The sequence below is a fragment of the Ambystoma mexicanum genome, chromosome 3q (genome assembly GCF_040938575.1).
Source record: "Ambystoma mexicanum isolate Mex_15411 chromosome 3q, UKY_AmexF1_1, whole genome shotgun sequence".
Lineage (NCBI taxonomy): Eukaryota > Metazoa > Chordata > Amphibia > Caudata > Ambystomatidae > Ambystoma > Ambystoma mexicanum.
Window position 1 is genome coordinate 586,459,398 of NC_090926.1, and position 16,091 is coordinate 586,475,488.

At 49.3% G+C, this 16,091-nt stretch overlaps 1 protein-coding gene across 2 annotated transcripts in view; it reads left to right on the forward strand.

Annotated features, from left to right (window-relative positions):
• CENPM (centromere protein M) overlaps positions 1-10,478 on the forward strand; it is a 153,643-nt gene extending 143,165 nt beyond the window's left edge. For both annotated transcript variants that reach the window (XM_069654397.1, XM_069654398.1), the window contains 3 exons: positions 8,460-8,539; positions 9,149-9,240; positions 9,634-10,478. In XM_069654397.1, coding sequence (XP_069510498.1) covers positions 8,460-8,539; positions 9,149-9,240; positions 9,634-9,771 — 310 coding nt within the window. In that variant the 3' untranslated portion in view covers positions 9,772-10,478. The remainder of the gene's footprint in view (positions 1-8,459; positions 8,540-9,148; positions 9,241-9,633) is intronic.
• The last annotated feature ends 5,613 nt before the right edge of the window (positions 10,479-16,091 follow it).

Genomic DNA, 16,091 nt, shown 5'->3' on the forward strand with positions numbered 1-16,091 from the left:
CCCCAAAAATCTCTGAAGTCCACACGTCTGTCTGCTCCAACTCGCACAAGCTGTGTGATGTTCTCCTATGCACTCCTTTATCCCGAATCTGAACGCCAACGGCCAGCGCATGTCACGTAACTTGCGCAATTAGGCCCTTTCCTCTGATTTCATGTGTATGCGCTAAGTAACAGTCACTCAGTTTCCGGCTGCCCACGCGTGTAACATGAAGACCCACGTGCTCCTGCCTATGAGCGATTTCACCTGCCTCCTACAAGCCATTTGCTGCTGCCTGCCCACTCTGTGTGCCTGCTGCCCACCTGCCCTGCATTTTGTGTGCCTGCTGTCAAGCCATTGCCAGTGCTCCTGTCCTCGGCCCTGTGACCACCACAGCTGATTCAGAAGGCTCCCAACGTGCCAGAACATCACGGCTCCACAGCCCAGCATCAGGACCACCTTGCACACCCACACCAGCCTCTGGGGTTGCCATGTCTGAGCAAACATCTCCAGAGGCAAGTGGCAACCCCATGGCAGCGAGGCAGAGGGCTGTCAACTTCACAGCCAGGGAAGTTGACATCCTGGTGGAGCAGGTCCTGGGGCATTATGATGCCCTCCTCAACCCTGCAACGCAAGTCGGCAAGGAAGCTGATCTGGGAGCAGATGGTGGGTGCCACCAACGCAGAGGGGGTGGCACCCCGTGACTGCCAGCATCTGCGCAAGCGCTGGGAGGACCTGAAGTCCAAGACCCAACAAGGCCCAGCACTTCCTCCATGCTGGTGCCAACCAAGCGGTGCTCTGGGGCGGGTTGAACACCAGACATGCGGGTCCTGGAGAGGTTTTAACCGGCGCTGCACACCCAGGTCAGCGATTTGCAGCACCGTCTGGAGTCGTAGGCGAGTGTCCATGTGTTGCTATCCTCCACTGTGCATGTTGATGTATGGTGGGAGTGTGCACCTTGGCCTTACAGCAAGTATGCCTCTTGTACGGATGTCTGTGTGCATGTCCCAGTCAGTGCTGCACATGTGTTCGATGAAGCATGTGTGATTCCAATGGTGTTACTTTTGCAATGTGTGTTGTACTGCAGCAAATTGCAACATGCACGTGGTTTCTTACATCTGTCTGAGATGTGCCTGTGTGAGAGGTGTGACACATGGGTGTTGACGTCATCATCATGATGTGTCTGTGTCTGAGATGTGACTGGCCATCACTCCTGGATGGATGTAACTGGTGCATTTCAGTGTGTGCCCTACTCTTGCTGCCTGATGGACGTTGAGGGGACTCTGATGTGATAGCTCGGTGCACTGCTTCAAGACTGTCAGGTGGTGTGTGTGTGTGTGTGTGTGTGTGTGTGTATGACATGTGTATGTCCCCTGACGTGTGTGTAGCATGCACAATTTGTAGGTGGTGACAGTACCATGTCCAAGGATGTAATTGTCTGTTGTGAAGGACATACATGTTTGTGCATGTATGTACATTGCATGTACATGTGTGTTGTGGAGAGTGATGATGGTTGTGACCTTTTGGCAGTTTACTTCATGTCCATATGTTTTGTGCCAAAGACACATTTGTACAGTACGCTGATGTTTGTGTTCTATGTCTCCTTATCCACAGCGGCATTGGAAGAAGAGGGCAGAGAAAGTGCTGTGGAGCAAGGCAGCAGGGATGTCTCCACCGGGCAGAGACGCAAGGCCCAGCCACGCCCCCATGTCATTTCATCATCTGGGCGCGAGGAGGCTGGTGCCGCGTCTGATCCGTCGGCCACAACTGCTGAGGGGCGGTCCAAGAAGGCAAAGGTGGACGCGGACTCCTCGGCAGCGGGGGGGGACAGGTGAGCTCACACAGGGGCAATCCACTGTGGAAGACGCTGGGAGGCATCAAGGTTGGTGGGGGAGGAGGAGGAGGTTGAGGCCTTATCAGCCCAGTGCATGGGGCCCAGCGGGGGTGGTGAGGTGGGTGTGACTGGTGCAGTCCTGACTCAGGGGCAGGGTGCAGTGCAGGTGCCTGTGCCAATTCCTGCCCCAGGGCCAGCACCTGCACCAGTATGCACCTGCCGGCATGCCCCAGGTCGGACCCATCCGCAGGTGTGGGATGTTTCCACCCAAACCGACACCCCAATGTCTGCGGATCTCACCAGTCGAGACACAGTGGAACCCCTGCTAGCCGGTGTTGCAAAGCGTACAACCATCATGCGTTATGATTTGCATGCTCACAATCGTGGCCTTTCACATCACAGGTCTGGCGTCTCCTGAGCTGGCTAGCAACGTTCATGGTCTCAAATTGGGTGCGTGGGCTGGCCACTTATGCGCCCCCCCCTCGTCTTGCTCATCTGTGCGCCAGTCGTCCTCCCAGGCACCTTCCGGTCTAGATGCCACCAGGGACCCCTGTGTACCTGTCGCACCCACGTCGGCCCGTCTGGTGGAGATAACATCCCTGCCTGAGTTGGGAGTCAACGTTGGATCAGCCGAGGTGGTCACCACACCCATCCAGGCTACAACAGGAGCTGTGGCAATGGAGGGCGAGCAGGCACCTATGAGCAGGGCCTGTGCCAGACTCCCCTGGGTAATTTCACCAGCCTGGAGGCTGGCCATGCGACACAGGCACCGGGCAATAAATCAGCAGCAGGCTCTGAGTAGGAGGCTTAGTGACTCGGGGCATACCATCCAAAGGGTGCATGTATCGGGCGTTAGGCAGGACGCAACTGTAGACCTTCGCACAAGGATGACTTCTGTGTTTGTGCGCTATGGACAGCAAATTGGGACAGAGAGGCAGTGGGTTCGGGAGGTGAGACTCACCATAGCCAGGGCAGAGATTTCACTGCGTCAGGCAGAGAGGCGGGCTGAGTTCCTCAAGGATACTTGCAGGAAGTTAGAGGGGATGGAGATGACCATGCTGGCGTCCCTGCAAGCCCTCGAGGAGAGCGCAGAGGCCCGCCTAGAGGAATTGGATGCAGTGTTCGATGATGCCCTGGCCGACACATTGAGGGAGGATGGTGAGGAGAAGGACTAGCACGCTGCCTTTTGTAAATAGTTTTTTACATTTAAGTTTCCGTTGATTTTATTATTTGGAGCTTTAGGACATTACTCCGTTTTTTGTACTTAGTCCTTCATGTGTGGTTTTCCTTTTATTCATTTTATAATCTGGAGTGGACTTGGGACATTACTCAATGTTTATTTTGTAAATAGTTTTGTTGGTGTGTTTTTTTTTTTGGTGTTCACCTTGCAGTAATGGTTTACTTTTTGTTGCTATTGTAAATAATTCTGATGGACATATTTTTGCATTATTATTTTTTATCATGTACAGATTTTTAACTTTTATTTACAGTTTGTATGAGCACAATACAACGGTTCAATAAAATTTATTTTCTTAACGCAGTAATTGTTTCTCACATTCATTTTTTTGCAGTGTGCCGGTTTGGTAGTCCGTTTAGTGTCCCTAGTTCTGACCATTTTTGGTCATGTGCGTGGTTACTTGCATGCATGTGTCAGGTTTGGTATCCATTTGCGTGGTGAATGTACACATGTGGCGGACCTGTGGAGGAGTGTGAAGGGGGAGTTTGGGTGTGCACGGTAAAATGGCATTTGCTTTCACATGTGCAGTATCGCTGTGTATTAGCCCTCACTGTGTTTGTGAGGGAGGTGGGTGGGGTGACTGTGGGAGTGTTACATGTTCAGGATATTGGCACATGATTTGCTTGCTGTATAACACACATGGTGCTTTCCCCTTCACCAGCATGCGTTTGTGCACTTATCATTGTCTCTGGTGTTGGTCTACCTCTTGCACTGCCATGCAATATTGGCATTTCTTTGGATTTACACATCGGCAGACCAATGCAGTGCCATGGCCACTGGACAAGGATCCAGTCCTTCCACACCCCCAGGGTCCAAATGAACTCAGTCCTGGCGCCAGGCTCATGAAAAGGTTTGCCTTGCACACTCTGTGCCTAAGGCACGTGCATCAGGGCCGGGCGTGGCCATAGAACATCATTGGAAGGCATGCGCAAGAGTCCCTGGGAGGGGCAAGGTGGAGCCACTAGGCGGGGCTAAAGGGAGGGGCAGGGCCAGCCTATATAAGGCCAACCCATCCTCGTGCCTCCGCTCCGCGTTAGTCTGCTTTCTGCAGCGTAATGCTTACCGCTGTCCTTACCTGTGCATCTACTTGATTCCAGCTGCTCCGTCTCTGAAGACATCTTATCGGATTCCAGCAACTCCATCTCTGAAGACGCCTTTTACCTGAATCCAGCTACTCCATTGCTGAAGGCACCTGTTACCTGATTCCAGCTACTCCACCGCTGAAGGCGCACCTTACCTGCCTTCCAGCCTCTCCATCGCTGTGAGCGCCTCTTACCTGCATCCTATCCCTATCGGAGTCGGAGCCTGCTCCGGGCATCCAGCTACTCGGAGCTCCGCTTCTTTTCTTTGCTTTCGCAGGACCTTCATCTTGCAACCGTGGAGCTGCGTCGAACATCCAGACTTCGCTCTACGCCGCCGGCCTTCTCCTGCAAGAGAGCAAGAACACAACAGGTTAGAAATCATATAGATAATGAACGCTTGGCCGCGCCGTACTTGAGACTAGAGTTCCATCATAAAGGTCAATTTACCAGCTAATTTGGGAGCTCCATCATCCTCGGGGGGGGGGGGGGGGGAATCCCCAGATTTGCTCCACGACTCCGATCTGCATTTTCCACCTATTGGGAAGAGATAAGACATTGCAAGAATTACTTTTAATAATCAAGACAAAAGACATTATAATAAACGAACTATAATCATAACCAAAAGACTTACCTTTTAAGTGGATTGGTTGCAGCCAGTCTGGATCAACACTTCCAAGGACCAGTGAAGCAACTAGGTCCACTCTACGCGCCCCTGCTATAAGAAGCAGGACATATAGCTCAACATTACAACACAATACCAGCATCCAGAACAGCAGACTCTGCAGCAACTGGGAGAGAGAGGTGATCCAGGGGAGCCAAGTCGAGGGAGGGCTCCAACCGTGCCCCAACGCCCCCGCAGAGACCAGGTGAACGTAACATGCAGCAGTCTTGGTGCGTGGCGCACTGTCTGATTGCCATGAACTCAAGTAATTCTGCTTTGCTTGTGCTTTCTGTCCTCCTCTCCCCTGCTGAACTCCTGTCTGAATCTGCACTGGTCACCTGGCTACCCTCTGACCTTGGGCCAAGGTCCCCTCACCTCCCACCTGCCACTTGCACACCTGCACTACCCCCCCTGCTAACCCTCCGCACTTGGACTGTTTTTCTGTATTCCTACAGCACCCTACCTGTATTTGACACCTGATGTCTGCACTTAGCCTTGCACTTGCCACCAGCTGGCCGCACTTTGATGTGTTCATTGTTATTGTATTTCTTATGATGTCCTTCTCATGTACTGCACTGCCCCACTCCCTCTCCCCACACCCCACACTTTTCACCTTCCCCACTTCCCATGCACTTGCGCCATCTCAATGTCACCTGACCTAGCAAGATCGTTGTCTTGACTCTGTTCCCCCCTCCCCAGACTCGTTCTGCCTTCAAACACTTGTGTATAGGCGCATTGTGAATGCCATATCATTTTATATCATATCCTTCACACATGGGAGGAACAGTGATGTGTTTATTAGGAAATATGTTCTTGTAATAGCAGCTCATTCAGTCTCAGGCTGTGACACGCCTGGGTAGTGTCTATTCATGTGGCCCACATTGAGGCTGCTTTTTATTCTGTCATTGTCTGACTATTTCTCCATGGGGATGTGTGACATGACATTGTCACATGGACAGCAGGGCCTCCCTTTACCATGAACTTGTTACATGTGTATGTTGGTAGATGCTTGCGGACAGCAATTGTGTTTGAGCAGCTGCCACACATGGATGTGGGCCAGGTGTATGCATTTTTGTGTTTGCAGGATACATTTTCCAGTGTATATTCGGGGTGGTGTCGCAACACGGCATTCAAGGTGCACGACACACAATCGATGGAGTGATGATGTGCCACTATGTCAGCGTCCAGCATGCAGGTGATGTCTGGAGGGGGCTGCCTGTAGGGTGGGGTGACGGGTGATGGGGGGGGGGAGATAGGGGTGAGGGAGTCCCATGTGGAGAGGGCTGCCCCATGTGGAGTGGGCTGCCTGCAGGGTGGGGTGACGGGTGATGGGGGCTGGGCTGGGGGTGTCCCATGTGGAGAGGGCTGCCTGCAGGCTGGGGTGACGGGTGATGGGGGCTGAGGGTGTCCCATGTGGCGAGGGCTGCCTGCAGAGTGGTGGGGTCACGGGTGATGGGGGCTGGGGTGTGGGTGTTCCGTCAGGAGGGGTGTGCTTGCCACGGATTGCGTGGTGCTGACACACAATTTGGCTGGGGTGCGGCCAGGAATCGCACTGAGTTTTCAAGCTATTTGGCTGTGGTGCGGCCGGGGATTGCGCAGAGGTTTCACGCGATTTGGCTCAGGGAGGTGGCTGTTGTCTGGCCCAGGGATGGCTCAGAGGCTTCCGCCGTGTTGGGTGTTTCACTTGCTATTTACTGCGCGTGGGGGCGTTTTGGGGGTGTTACTGGCGCACCTTGCTGTTCCTTGCGCCACGGCTACTGATGCCTCGGGAAATCCATAAATACGTGTGCCGTGCAATCATTTCTCTGCGCCACTTGAGCACTTGCGCCTTTTTTGCGCCACATTCCATGAATCGGGCCCATAATGTAGTTGAGAAATGCTAGAGATAACCTCTTGGGTAATATTATGCAGTGTTTTACAAAGATTAGCTGCGTTCAGGGCCTTTTCAAATGAATGAGCCAGAGTGACCAGAATAAGCAAAGTAAAACAACTGTGGTCTGTCCAAGTAGGTGAAACTGGTGACAGGACTGTAATTGTGGTAACAGTAGTGAAAGGTTGGTCCGATGTGTGACTGGCTCGATGAGTAGGGTGAGAAACCAGAGGAAGTAGTCCTAGTTCGTATAGGGAATCACACACATGTAAGGGATGAGTTGTTTCGGTTCTCAAACCAAAGTTTAAAATCGTTCAGTACATGGATAAGTACAATTTAAGATTTGGAGATCTATAAATTGATAAAATGCCCAAACTTATATTGCCAGTTTAATAAAGTTTAAGGAAGAGCATATCTAAATGAGTGAAAGCCAGGGCTGTCAATTTGGTAATTGTGAGTTTTTCTCTATATGCAGTCATAACTTCCCCTGTTTTTAAAAGCACAGAAATGATAAAGGATCTTTTTTGTTGGAAGCATGTGGGTAAGTGATCAAAATATTATGCTTGGCTAAGGTTTCAGTTAACCACATTAAATCGAAATCATTTGTTTATAATCGGCATGGATTAAAACCCTGTTCTTTACAGCAAACCTTCCATTAAGGAATAAAGATTGTACCGACCTATCCTGCATGGCCGACATTTAGGGATACAAGTTGATGAAAGTCAACATATATTCTCATGTAGTGGGGACTGGGTGATATAGATTGTCTGGTTTTAATTTGCTAATCGCCTCAATGAATAGTGTATGATTTGAGAAAACTCATTTTAAAAATAAAGTCCACTGAGTTGGCATCACTGGCAGGGCTACACCGAGCTTGTTTTAGCCACGTTCTAGAGTTTGTTCTAGAGCCACCTGTCTTTAGCGTCTGCTCCTGCTGAGTGGACCTATCTTTTATTTACTAGGCTGCTGAGTCTCGGGATGCTAAGTTACATTGTCACCATTGCCTCGCTTAAAATTAACATGTGTCTAATGGATTCCAATAACCTAGTCCACCCACTGTGTCCCTGTCTCGCCGGCTTTATAGGCAGAGGACCTCTCCCAGACGTACATCTATTAAATACACAGTGAGGTAGGCTTTATGACAATGTAAACAAACAATTAAGAATGAAGTGTCACACCTTTAGAAATTCACTTGAAAACTCGTAAAATATACATCATGAATCATTCAAGCATACTGCCTTCTAATGTGCAGGCAAACCCTGTAGACCAGGCCGTAGGTTAAACAGCAGTATAGCAATAGCATGAGCTACCTGCCAGCAATTTAAATTGCCCACAAACATGACTGTGGGCTGGATCCAGTTTGTGACACAACTACATCTGTCTGCCCTTAGGTAAACATTTACTGTTTAATTCATATGACATTTGATATATAGCTATGTGTTGCTGACACCATAAAAATGTAGTTGCACAAGCAACTCCTAAGAACGCTGTTTTCTCAGAAGAGGAATTGCAGGCTGAGCAAGAATCCCATCGGGTGGATATTGGGTGATTAAGAAGATAAAGCTGAAGTTGGGGCTAGACAGCAGGAAAACAAGGAAATTTTGAGTACTGTAGGAAAATAGGCGGCTCCTGGTTGAGGTGTGTGTGATTGGGGGTAGCAGAAATATAGGAAGAGTCGAGATAAACCAAAGGTGAAGAATAGAAGGGGAAATAAAATGAGCTGCTCAGAGGGATGTTGATGGGCTCTAAGTTTTGGCAGGTTCTTGCATTCAAACCTGGCTATATGTTTCTTCCTGCAGTTTTTCAACAGTGAAGTCGTCCCTTGCTCACTTGGACGCCAGCTTTTTTTTGGGAAAAGTCTGCTTCCTTGCAATAGGAGGTACGTATGTAGACGCATGACCTCCTTTATGGGTAATAATCAATTGGGGCTGAAGCAAAGACTTTGACGTGGGGAACTGTTTAGATGGTCAACTCGCTTGTTGATAGTGGTTTGTATATTTACATTATTCTTAGTGAAAAAAGTCTACTTTGTCTCCCATCTCGTGCCCTTCTGTTCTTCTATCCTCAGTTTTCAACACTCCCTAGACTCTGTCTCAAATACATCTACTCTTCCGTCTCCTGCACTCTTCATCTTCTGCCACTCTTGTATTTCTGACTTAATCATCCTTTCCCTTTTACCCCATGCGCTTCTCTTCCCACCTTACACCCTCCATCTCTTCCCATTGCCTTTTGTATACTACCTTTTGCACCCTCAACCCGCAATAGCTGTCTCTTACTTCTTCTCATCTATCCATAATCCACCTGATCTCTTGCCTCCTTGCAAATCTCATTCCTTCCTGCTCCTTATCCTTAATATGTGCCCAAACCCCTTCTTGCACCTTGCTTCTCTACTCCCTTAAACCACTCGCACTGACGCCCCACTTTTTCACTCGCTGTCTTCCCCTGCCCCAGGCTCTCTAACAACCCTCCTCTCTCTGGTCATTAACAGGTGGACGCGTGAAGCACTCTATGGTGGATATGTCAACTGTGAAGACTCTGGCCGACACTCACCTAAGCACCTTGCTCCTCAGTGAACTTGAGGTACGGCAAAACAGTGTTTTACGTGGGATGTGTGTGCATGTTATGGGGCTGCATTAGGGGATATGTAGGGATTCCATACACATTTACCCCTTTAGTGTTCATAAATCCGTGCAAGGGGTGGGGAGGGAAGCACAACCGTTTTAGATGCCACTCTTTTTCCTGCTTTTGTAGATACCTCTTATAGTGTTTAATATGGGGGCCCTTGAATTCTAAAGCCTGTGATCGCCTCTTGGATGTCAGCTACAATGCACAGTAACTTCATGGGCACTCTAGAGCTAACGCCCCTAGGAACCTCTCTAGGCATAGCTCTGAGGTGAGGAACTACTGCCCATCCACTCTTTGGCTTGTCAATAGGGTTTGCACACTCTCAATATGCTTTTCTTCTCCTTACAGTCGGAGGCTGGACGTGCCTACACTGCTCAACAGCTGCTCCAGATGTTGCGGGTCTGTGCTGGACATGTGCCGGGTGTGTCCGCCCTTTATTTAGGATCTATTATTAAGCGTCCAACCATTGTCTCACAGGATGCATAAGAGGTTGCTGGCCACCATTACCCTGAAGGCTCCCTACTTGCCATGAAGCTGAATGTCTCTTGCTTGTGGCTTTATTTCTCTCATGCCTCAGGCTAGATCTGTGCCTCTTCTGTCCTTGGGTGACTCACTGATCACCTTAGAATATCTGCACTGGCCTGACTTTTGCCTGCCATTGAATACAGGACTTTACGGCTTAGTGTTTGATTTAGTAAGGAGCTCAGTTTCTTTCATTGCAGAGTTTTTCCACACCTGCTAGCATTTGGTAGTTTTATGCCTTTGCAAAGCAATGCAATGGGACTACTTTGCAATTTTTACTCCATGGATGCATGTGTGAACAATCTGCTTGACATTGTGGGTTGTTTCATCTCTGAACCTGGCACAGTTCTGCATTTAAAAACACGGCTACAAGGAAATGTATTGCATGTAGAGCAATCAGTTGAATGTGGACATCATTGGGTTACATCAAAATGAAAGATGGACGTGTGAATATAGACTAAAACTGAAAGGAAAAACGGTACAGTCTAATATTGTATTCAGTTCAAAACAAATGCAATGCATTGATGGAAAAATGAAAATTGATGGAAAACATGGTTTGATTATATTATGTATGTAAATAAAAATAATATTGCAGTTTTTTGTTGTGAGGGAATGGGGCTTTGCAATAATAAAGTGCACATCCACTTTTGTTGTTGTGATGCAAGAACTGTTCTCTGTGTTTTATTTGTGTTTTTTAAAATAATTATTACGAGTCTGAACCCAAAGCTCACACCTTTCAGAAGTTCGATAGAGAAACTAAGCCCTAAAATCCTAACCTGTAAACGTAGCCAGGAAAAGAGCTGCAAAGGAGACCAGAGATCTCAGATTAGCCTGAGACCGAAGTACAGTTCCCTCCAGCAGCTATTAATCAGTCTAATTGGAGCAGTTGTCCAAATAACAGCCAAGGGCAATGTCATGGCTTGGAATGAATGCCAACTCAGAGGTGCTTTAATAGAGACTGGCCCTTCTGCATTACCAGGAAAAGGTGAGAACCCGACTTCAAGAAGGGAGTGACAGTAACAAGTGGCAGCTCTTAACCTAAGGGAGCTGGATCAAAATAGGCCAAAATCATTTTCATTTGATGGTTACTGTAAAGGTTTAGTGTCCATAGACCATTTCACTCACAAATACCTTGGTGTGTTACTTTTCATTACACTGAACTCCCAAAGGAGCGACAGGAAGGGAACAAGGTGGACCCAGGTGCCCAAGGAAAGTAGTCCGCTCACAAAATGCTGACCCTGTGGGTGGTACATGAAGAATCTCGCAGGGCACCTCCTTTGTTCCCAGCCTTGTATCGCAACCCAAGAATGACATTCTTAGATCTAGATCTTTTTAATTTGTTTCTGCTTATGGTAGGCTCTGGTATGGGAGGAGACTTGAATGTTGACATTTACCAGTAGCAACTGCGGACGGTGAGGAGCAATGCAGAGTCTGGGAGAGGGATGCTAAGTGAGCATGGTTTACAGGGTGCTACCATGATTGCTGCTTACCAGGAATTCCCGGAAAGCAAATTAGAGGGGATCATGGGCACCTGCAGAATGATGGAACAGTGAGGTACATAGCGCTAATGTCTCCTGCCGACAAAAGGAACCCATTACAGAAACAGGTGGCTGCAATGACTGTGCAGCTCTATCCAAAGATGGTAGGTCCCCCAAAGATAGGCTCAGCCAATGGAGCCGCAGGCCATTGGATGATTTAACCAAACACTGTGGTATATGGAGCAGGACGGCTTGGGGACTATTGTCCAGTTAAGTAGGAGCATTAGTAATTGGGCCCATGTGTCCTCATTTAGGCCTGCAGTGCCCAACTCTCCAATAACGCATTGTATGAAGGTTAACAGAGATCAATCCAGGGCGAGGGTGTTTGGAGGTGAACTATTGCTAGCAAGGAGGCAAGTCAGTGAGATGGAGAGAGGAGGAAGACACAGGGACAGGAAACGCATGGCAGAGAGCAAGGACAGAGAGGCAAAGGAAGGTACAGTGAGAGGAAGGTGGATAGATACAGCATCTGGAAAGAGGACGAATCATGTATAGGTTGGAGATGGGTGGGCAGTGGAGGAAGGCAGGGAAGAATAAAGTCTGCTGCAGGTGGAAAGTAAGGGCAAAGGTCATCCGAGGGAGGGAAGGGTTGGAGACTGAGGGGGGACATAGTGGAATATGTAGACTGAGGTATTCAGACCAATAACGCAGCATTGGCTAAGCAAAAAGATAAATGGGGTGCTAAGGCAGATGCATAACCAGTGGGGGCCTATGTTTGAGGACAGCCAGAGAACCAATTCTAGAATTTTGGAGAGCATTATTATTCTGGACCCAAGCATCAGCAGTCCAACAATATAAACGGAATAAATGCCTTTGTGTTACTCCATTTTCATTTAAAATCTAGAAACCCCAAGAGAGATTAAGACATTTAGGCTGTATGGTCCGCACCATCGTCCGGTTTCTGGTAAGACTAGCAAGCCACCATGGAAAGTAGTATAAAGAGTGAAAGTTAGGAGCAGCTAATCAGAAGCCCGACCTCTTGTGGGATTACCAATCCCATCTGAGTAAATAAAACTTGCTGGTAAACTACCAGAGACTCTGGCGACCCAAGTGCGGGACTTAAGAGAAGCTTGAGTCTGTGAGTGGCTCACAAGAGCACCAAGCCTGTGGTGGGCATTGGACCATTGGGAGCTGGTGATGGGCTCCAAGTACGCCGACCTACACTGGGTTCGTAGGTAACAATGACTGAAACCTGAAAAGACACTTGGGGACATATTGGGGAAAACTGTCATTTTGAGGCAAGCAGTCAACGACCAGGAGGGCCAACTTTGACCAGAAACATCCACTCAATTTCTGGACCTTGGTTACCCTAAAAGAAGTGTTAGTGACTTTATATCATATTTTAAGGATTCCAAAAGGGCCCCGGACCTTAATGGACAAGAAAACGATTCTGAGAGACTTTCAACAAAACCTTCAGGCCAATCCTACCCATGATACGAACTAGTGACACTTGGACTCTGGATCCTAAACCAAGTGTAGATTACCCTTTTATAACTTGTTATCCCTTTGATCTGTTTTACACTCCTTGCCCCTCTCAGGTTTTCAGAAAAGCATCCTTGTTCGGTTCTATCCTGGTCCACCCTCTGCATTTGAACTGAATTAAAGCCTTTTTGTTACTCATTTTGATTTCAAGTTATCTTTTGATCCTTCACCTGTGACAGGACCCACCATTTTTGTACCCCTGAGATTGTGCACAAATGACACACTGATGTATTAAAGACAAAATATCACATCTTTGGACTAATCTAGATGTATTATTCATACATAATTTAAGACATCCAACTAACATAATCTTTTGCATCAAATTCGCTAATCTCCTAAAGATTACAGAGAAAATTGGAGCAGATTAAATGATGATTTCCACTTATGGTGGTTTTTGCCTAAACGTACTATCTTCTATACGGAATTACTGGGCATGATACATTTATTTAAAAATGTATTTATTTTATTCAGGTGGCGCTGTGGAGCAGCCCAAGATGGCTGCCTAGCTTTTCAGCTCTGTGCGGCCCAGGCATCGATCCGGCTACATCTGCGGTCTCCTTCGCCATCTAACATCGCTGCTTGGCTGTGTTGCTGCCTACACTGCGGAGCGTGTGTTGTGCAGGTTTGGGTCCGATACGACCTTCAAGGGCCTAGATGTGACATCCTTGGTGACTGCTGACCCTGTGTGTACCAGGGCCTGGCGCTCGCCTGACTTCTGGCTCCCTCCCCAGAGGCCGACACCGTAACAACTGCAGAGGCGGCCCCGGGCCCCCTCCCTCAGTCACATCGGCGAGGGTGCTGCAGAGACCCGACATCGTCTATTGCGGGGGCCCGCGCGGAGCGAGTGGTGGCGCGACTGGCCCGCGACCGGGGTCGGCACTGGAGCACGGCCCGCCTCCCCCTGTGCTCAGAGGTCATGCCTTTTGCTGCGACGGACACCATACCAGCGGCTACGGACTGGCTGCCGCCCAGTTGGGAGGACTCTGGGGTTTGCACCGTCCGTGCGGCGGTCCAGGTGAGGAGATGAGGGAGATGCGCACAGTGGTTCCCCCGATGGGGCCCGACATGGCGGACCAGACGCAATAAATCTAAGCATGCGATGTGACAACGTGCCGTGGCCATCACTGCCCCGTCGCTTAGCGGTATTCCTCAATCCACACCCAATACCTCATACTGCCGCCTCGCTGCAACTTACTGCCTCCGCCACGGCCTGCGCACCCTGCTGATGCGGAGACACTGGCAGGAAACCTCCGGCCCCGCTGAGGCTACTACCCTCCACATCACCATCCTCCCTGCCGGTGAGCCCGCACCATACCTTCTTCTTTCTGCTGCAATGCCGAGTAGATCCAAGAGTGCTGCCCAAGGAGGTACCATGGACAAGCTTACTAAATCGGTTCCGTGGGCTGAGCCGGGCCACACGTCAGCTTCACAGGAAGAATCCGACCCGGACCCTCACCATGGGGTTGTAGCGCCAGATCTCACCATGCTGATGGAATCTATGGCCAAAAATTTCGCCTCCTTTCATGAAAAACTTGACGACATTAACGCAAATGTTGCCTCACTAAAAACTCAGGTGGACCAGGCGGGTTCTAGGATCACTGAGGCCGAGAATAGAATCTCCGCCAATGAGGACGAAATACACATGCTCCAAGACACTGTGGCCTCCCTGTCACGTGACATCAAGAGTGTTAAGGCAAAATGCGATGACTTGGAGTCTCGCTCCCGCAGAAACAACCTGCGCATTATCAGAGTTCCTGAGAATGCCCTCAAGGGGCAGATGGAAGATGCAGTGGAAAAACTACTGAAAGACCTGCTGGATAATCCGGACCTCTCACCATATTTTACGGTGGAGCGAGCTCACCAGGCCTCATCACCACGCCCTAGGCCGGGCGACAGCCCCAGGCCCATCATCGCTAAGATACTCAATTACCGAGACAGAGACCTCATTCTTCGTTTGTCGCGTGAGAAGGGAGACCTACGATTTGAGGCCCACACTATTAGAATCTTCCCAGACTTCTCGGTGGCGGTGCAGCAGGAGAGGCATCAATTCCTCGGCGTTAAGAAACTGCTCAGGGAGCGCAACATCCCGTATGCCATCCTGTTCCCGGCGCGACTCAAAATCACCCACAATGGTAAACTGTATTTCTTCACTGTCCCAGGCGAAGCTGTGAAATTTATCAAGTTGCAAATACCGCTACACGGCCCAAGAGACTGAGTGAGCGACAGCTAACCAGGAACAGCGTGGCTCATGGAGATTTATACCCACTGATCCTTGTTTTATGATGTGTAGATGGCAACCTGACTTTATCTACTCAGCAAACATGGCTCCCTATCACATGCATTTGGGTCGCAGGCTGGCTCCTGGATGTTATACACTGGCCATTCTCCCCCCTTGATGCCAGGAGCTAGCCATGTGTCCTACCCTCTCCTGCGGATTTACCCAGATCGAGAGTGCTCTCTAGCTCTGGGGGCCGATTGCAAAATCCGTCTACCGCAGTAACATGTCTGGGACAGCACTGCTGCCCTACATCATGCTTAAAATGCCGGCCGCACGGCATCAGCGCTCCCTGCTGCAGTTGCAATGTTTAATTTCATTTGGTTGTTGCTAATGTTTGGCCCCAGTTGGGCAGGGATGAGGGCATATCCACGTTGGATCTGGCCCTCCGACCTCCGCCTCCTGGTGTTCAATTGTTGGCACCTTTTGGAGGGTGGGGGGGGTTGCACTGCATATCGGGGTTGGACAGTGAGGGTGGGGGTGGCACTGTTGGGGTTGGATTAAAGGAAAATGGCATGGCAGGGAGGTACATGACTGCAGCGCAGTGTACCTGTACAGCAAGTGTACGCAAGTTATGGAATGGTAATGAATACTACTGCAGGGATGTCCCATAATACGACACTATGTCACTTAATTTCATGACATGGAATATTCGTGGACTGAGTAACTTCACCAAAGCCAGCAGGATAACTGCCTATGCCCAGAGGCATGGAATTAAGATACTCTTCCTCCAAGAAATTCATGCCCCGGGGCGCCTAGCGGAATACCTTCCCCGACCTGGGGCAACAATAGATACTATAGGGTAGTCCCCCCTAATACACAAATCAGTCCAGTTCTCATTACGCACCAATCACATAGACCCCGAGGGCAGATTTGTAATCCTTCACTGCTCACTCGCCAATATGGAATGCCTCCTGGTGAACACGTATGCCCCTAATTTTGACGCTCCGGATTTCTTTGACGCAATCCCCACCATACTCTTGAAGTAT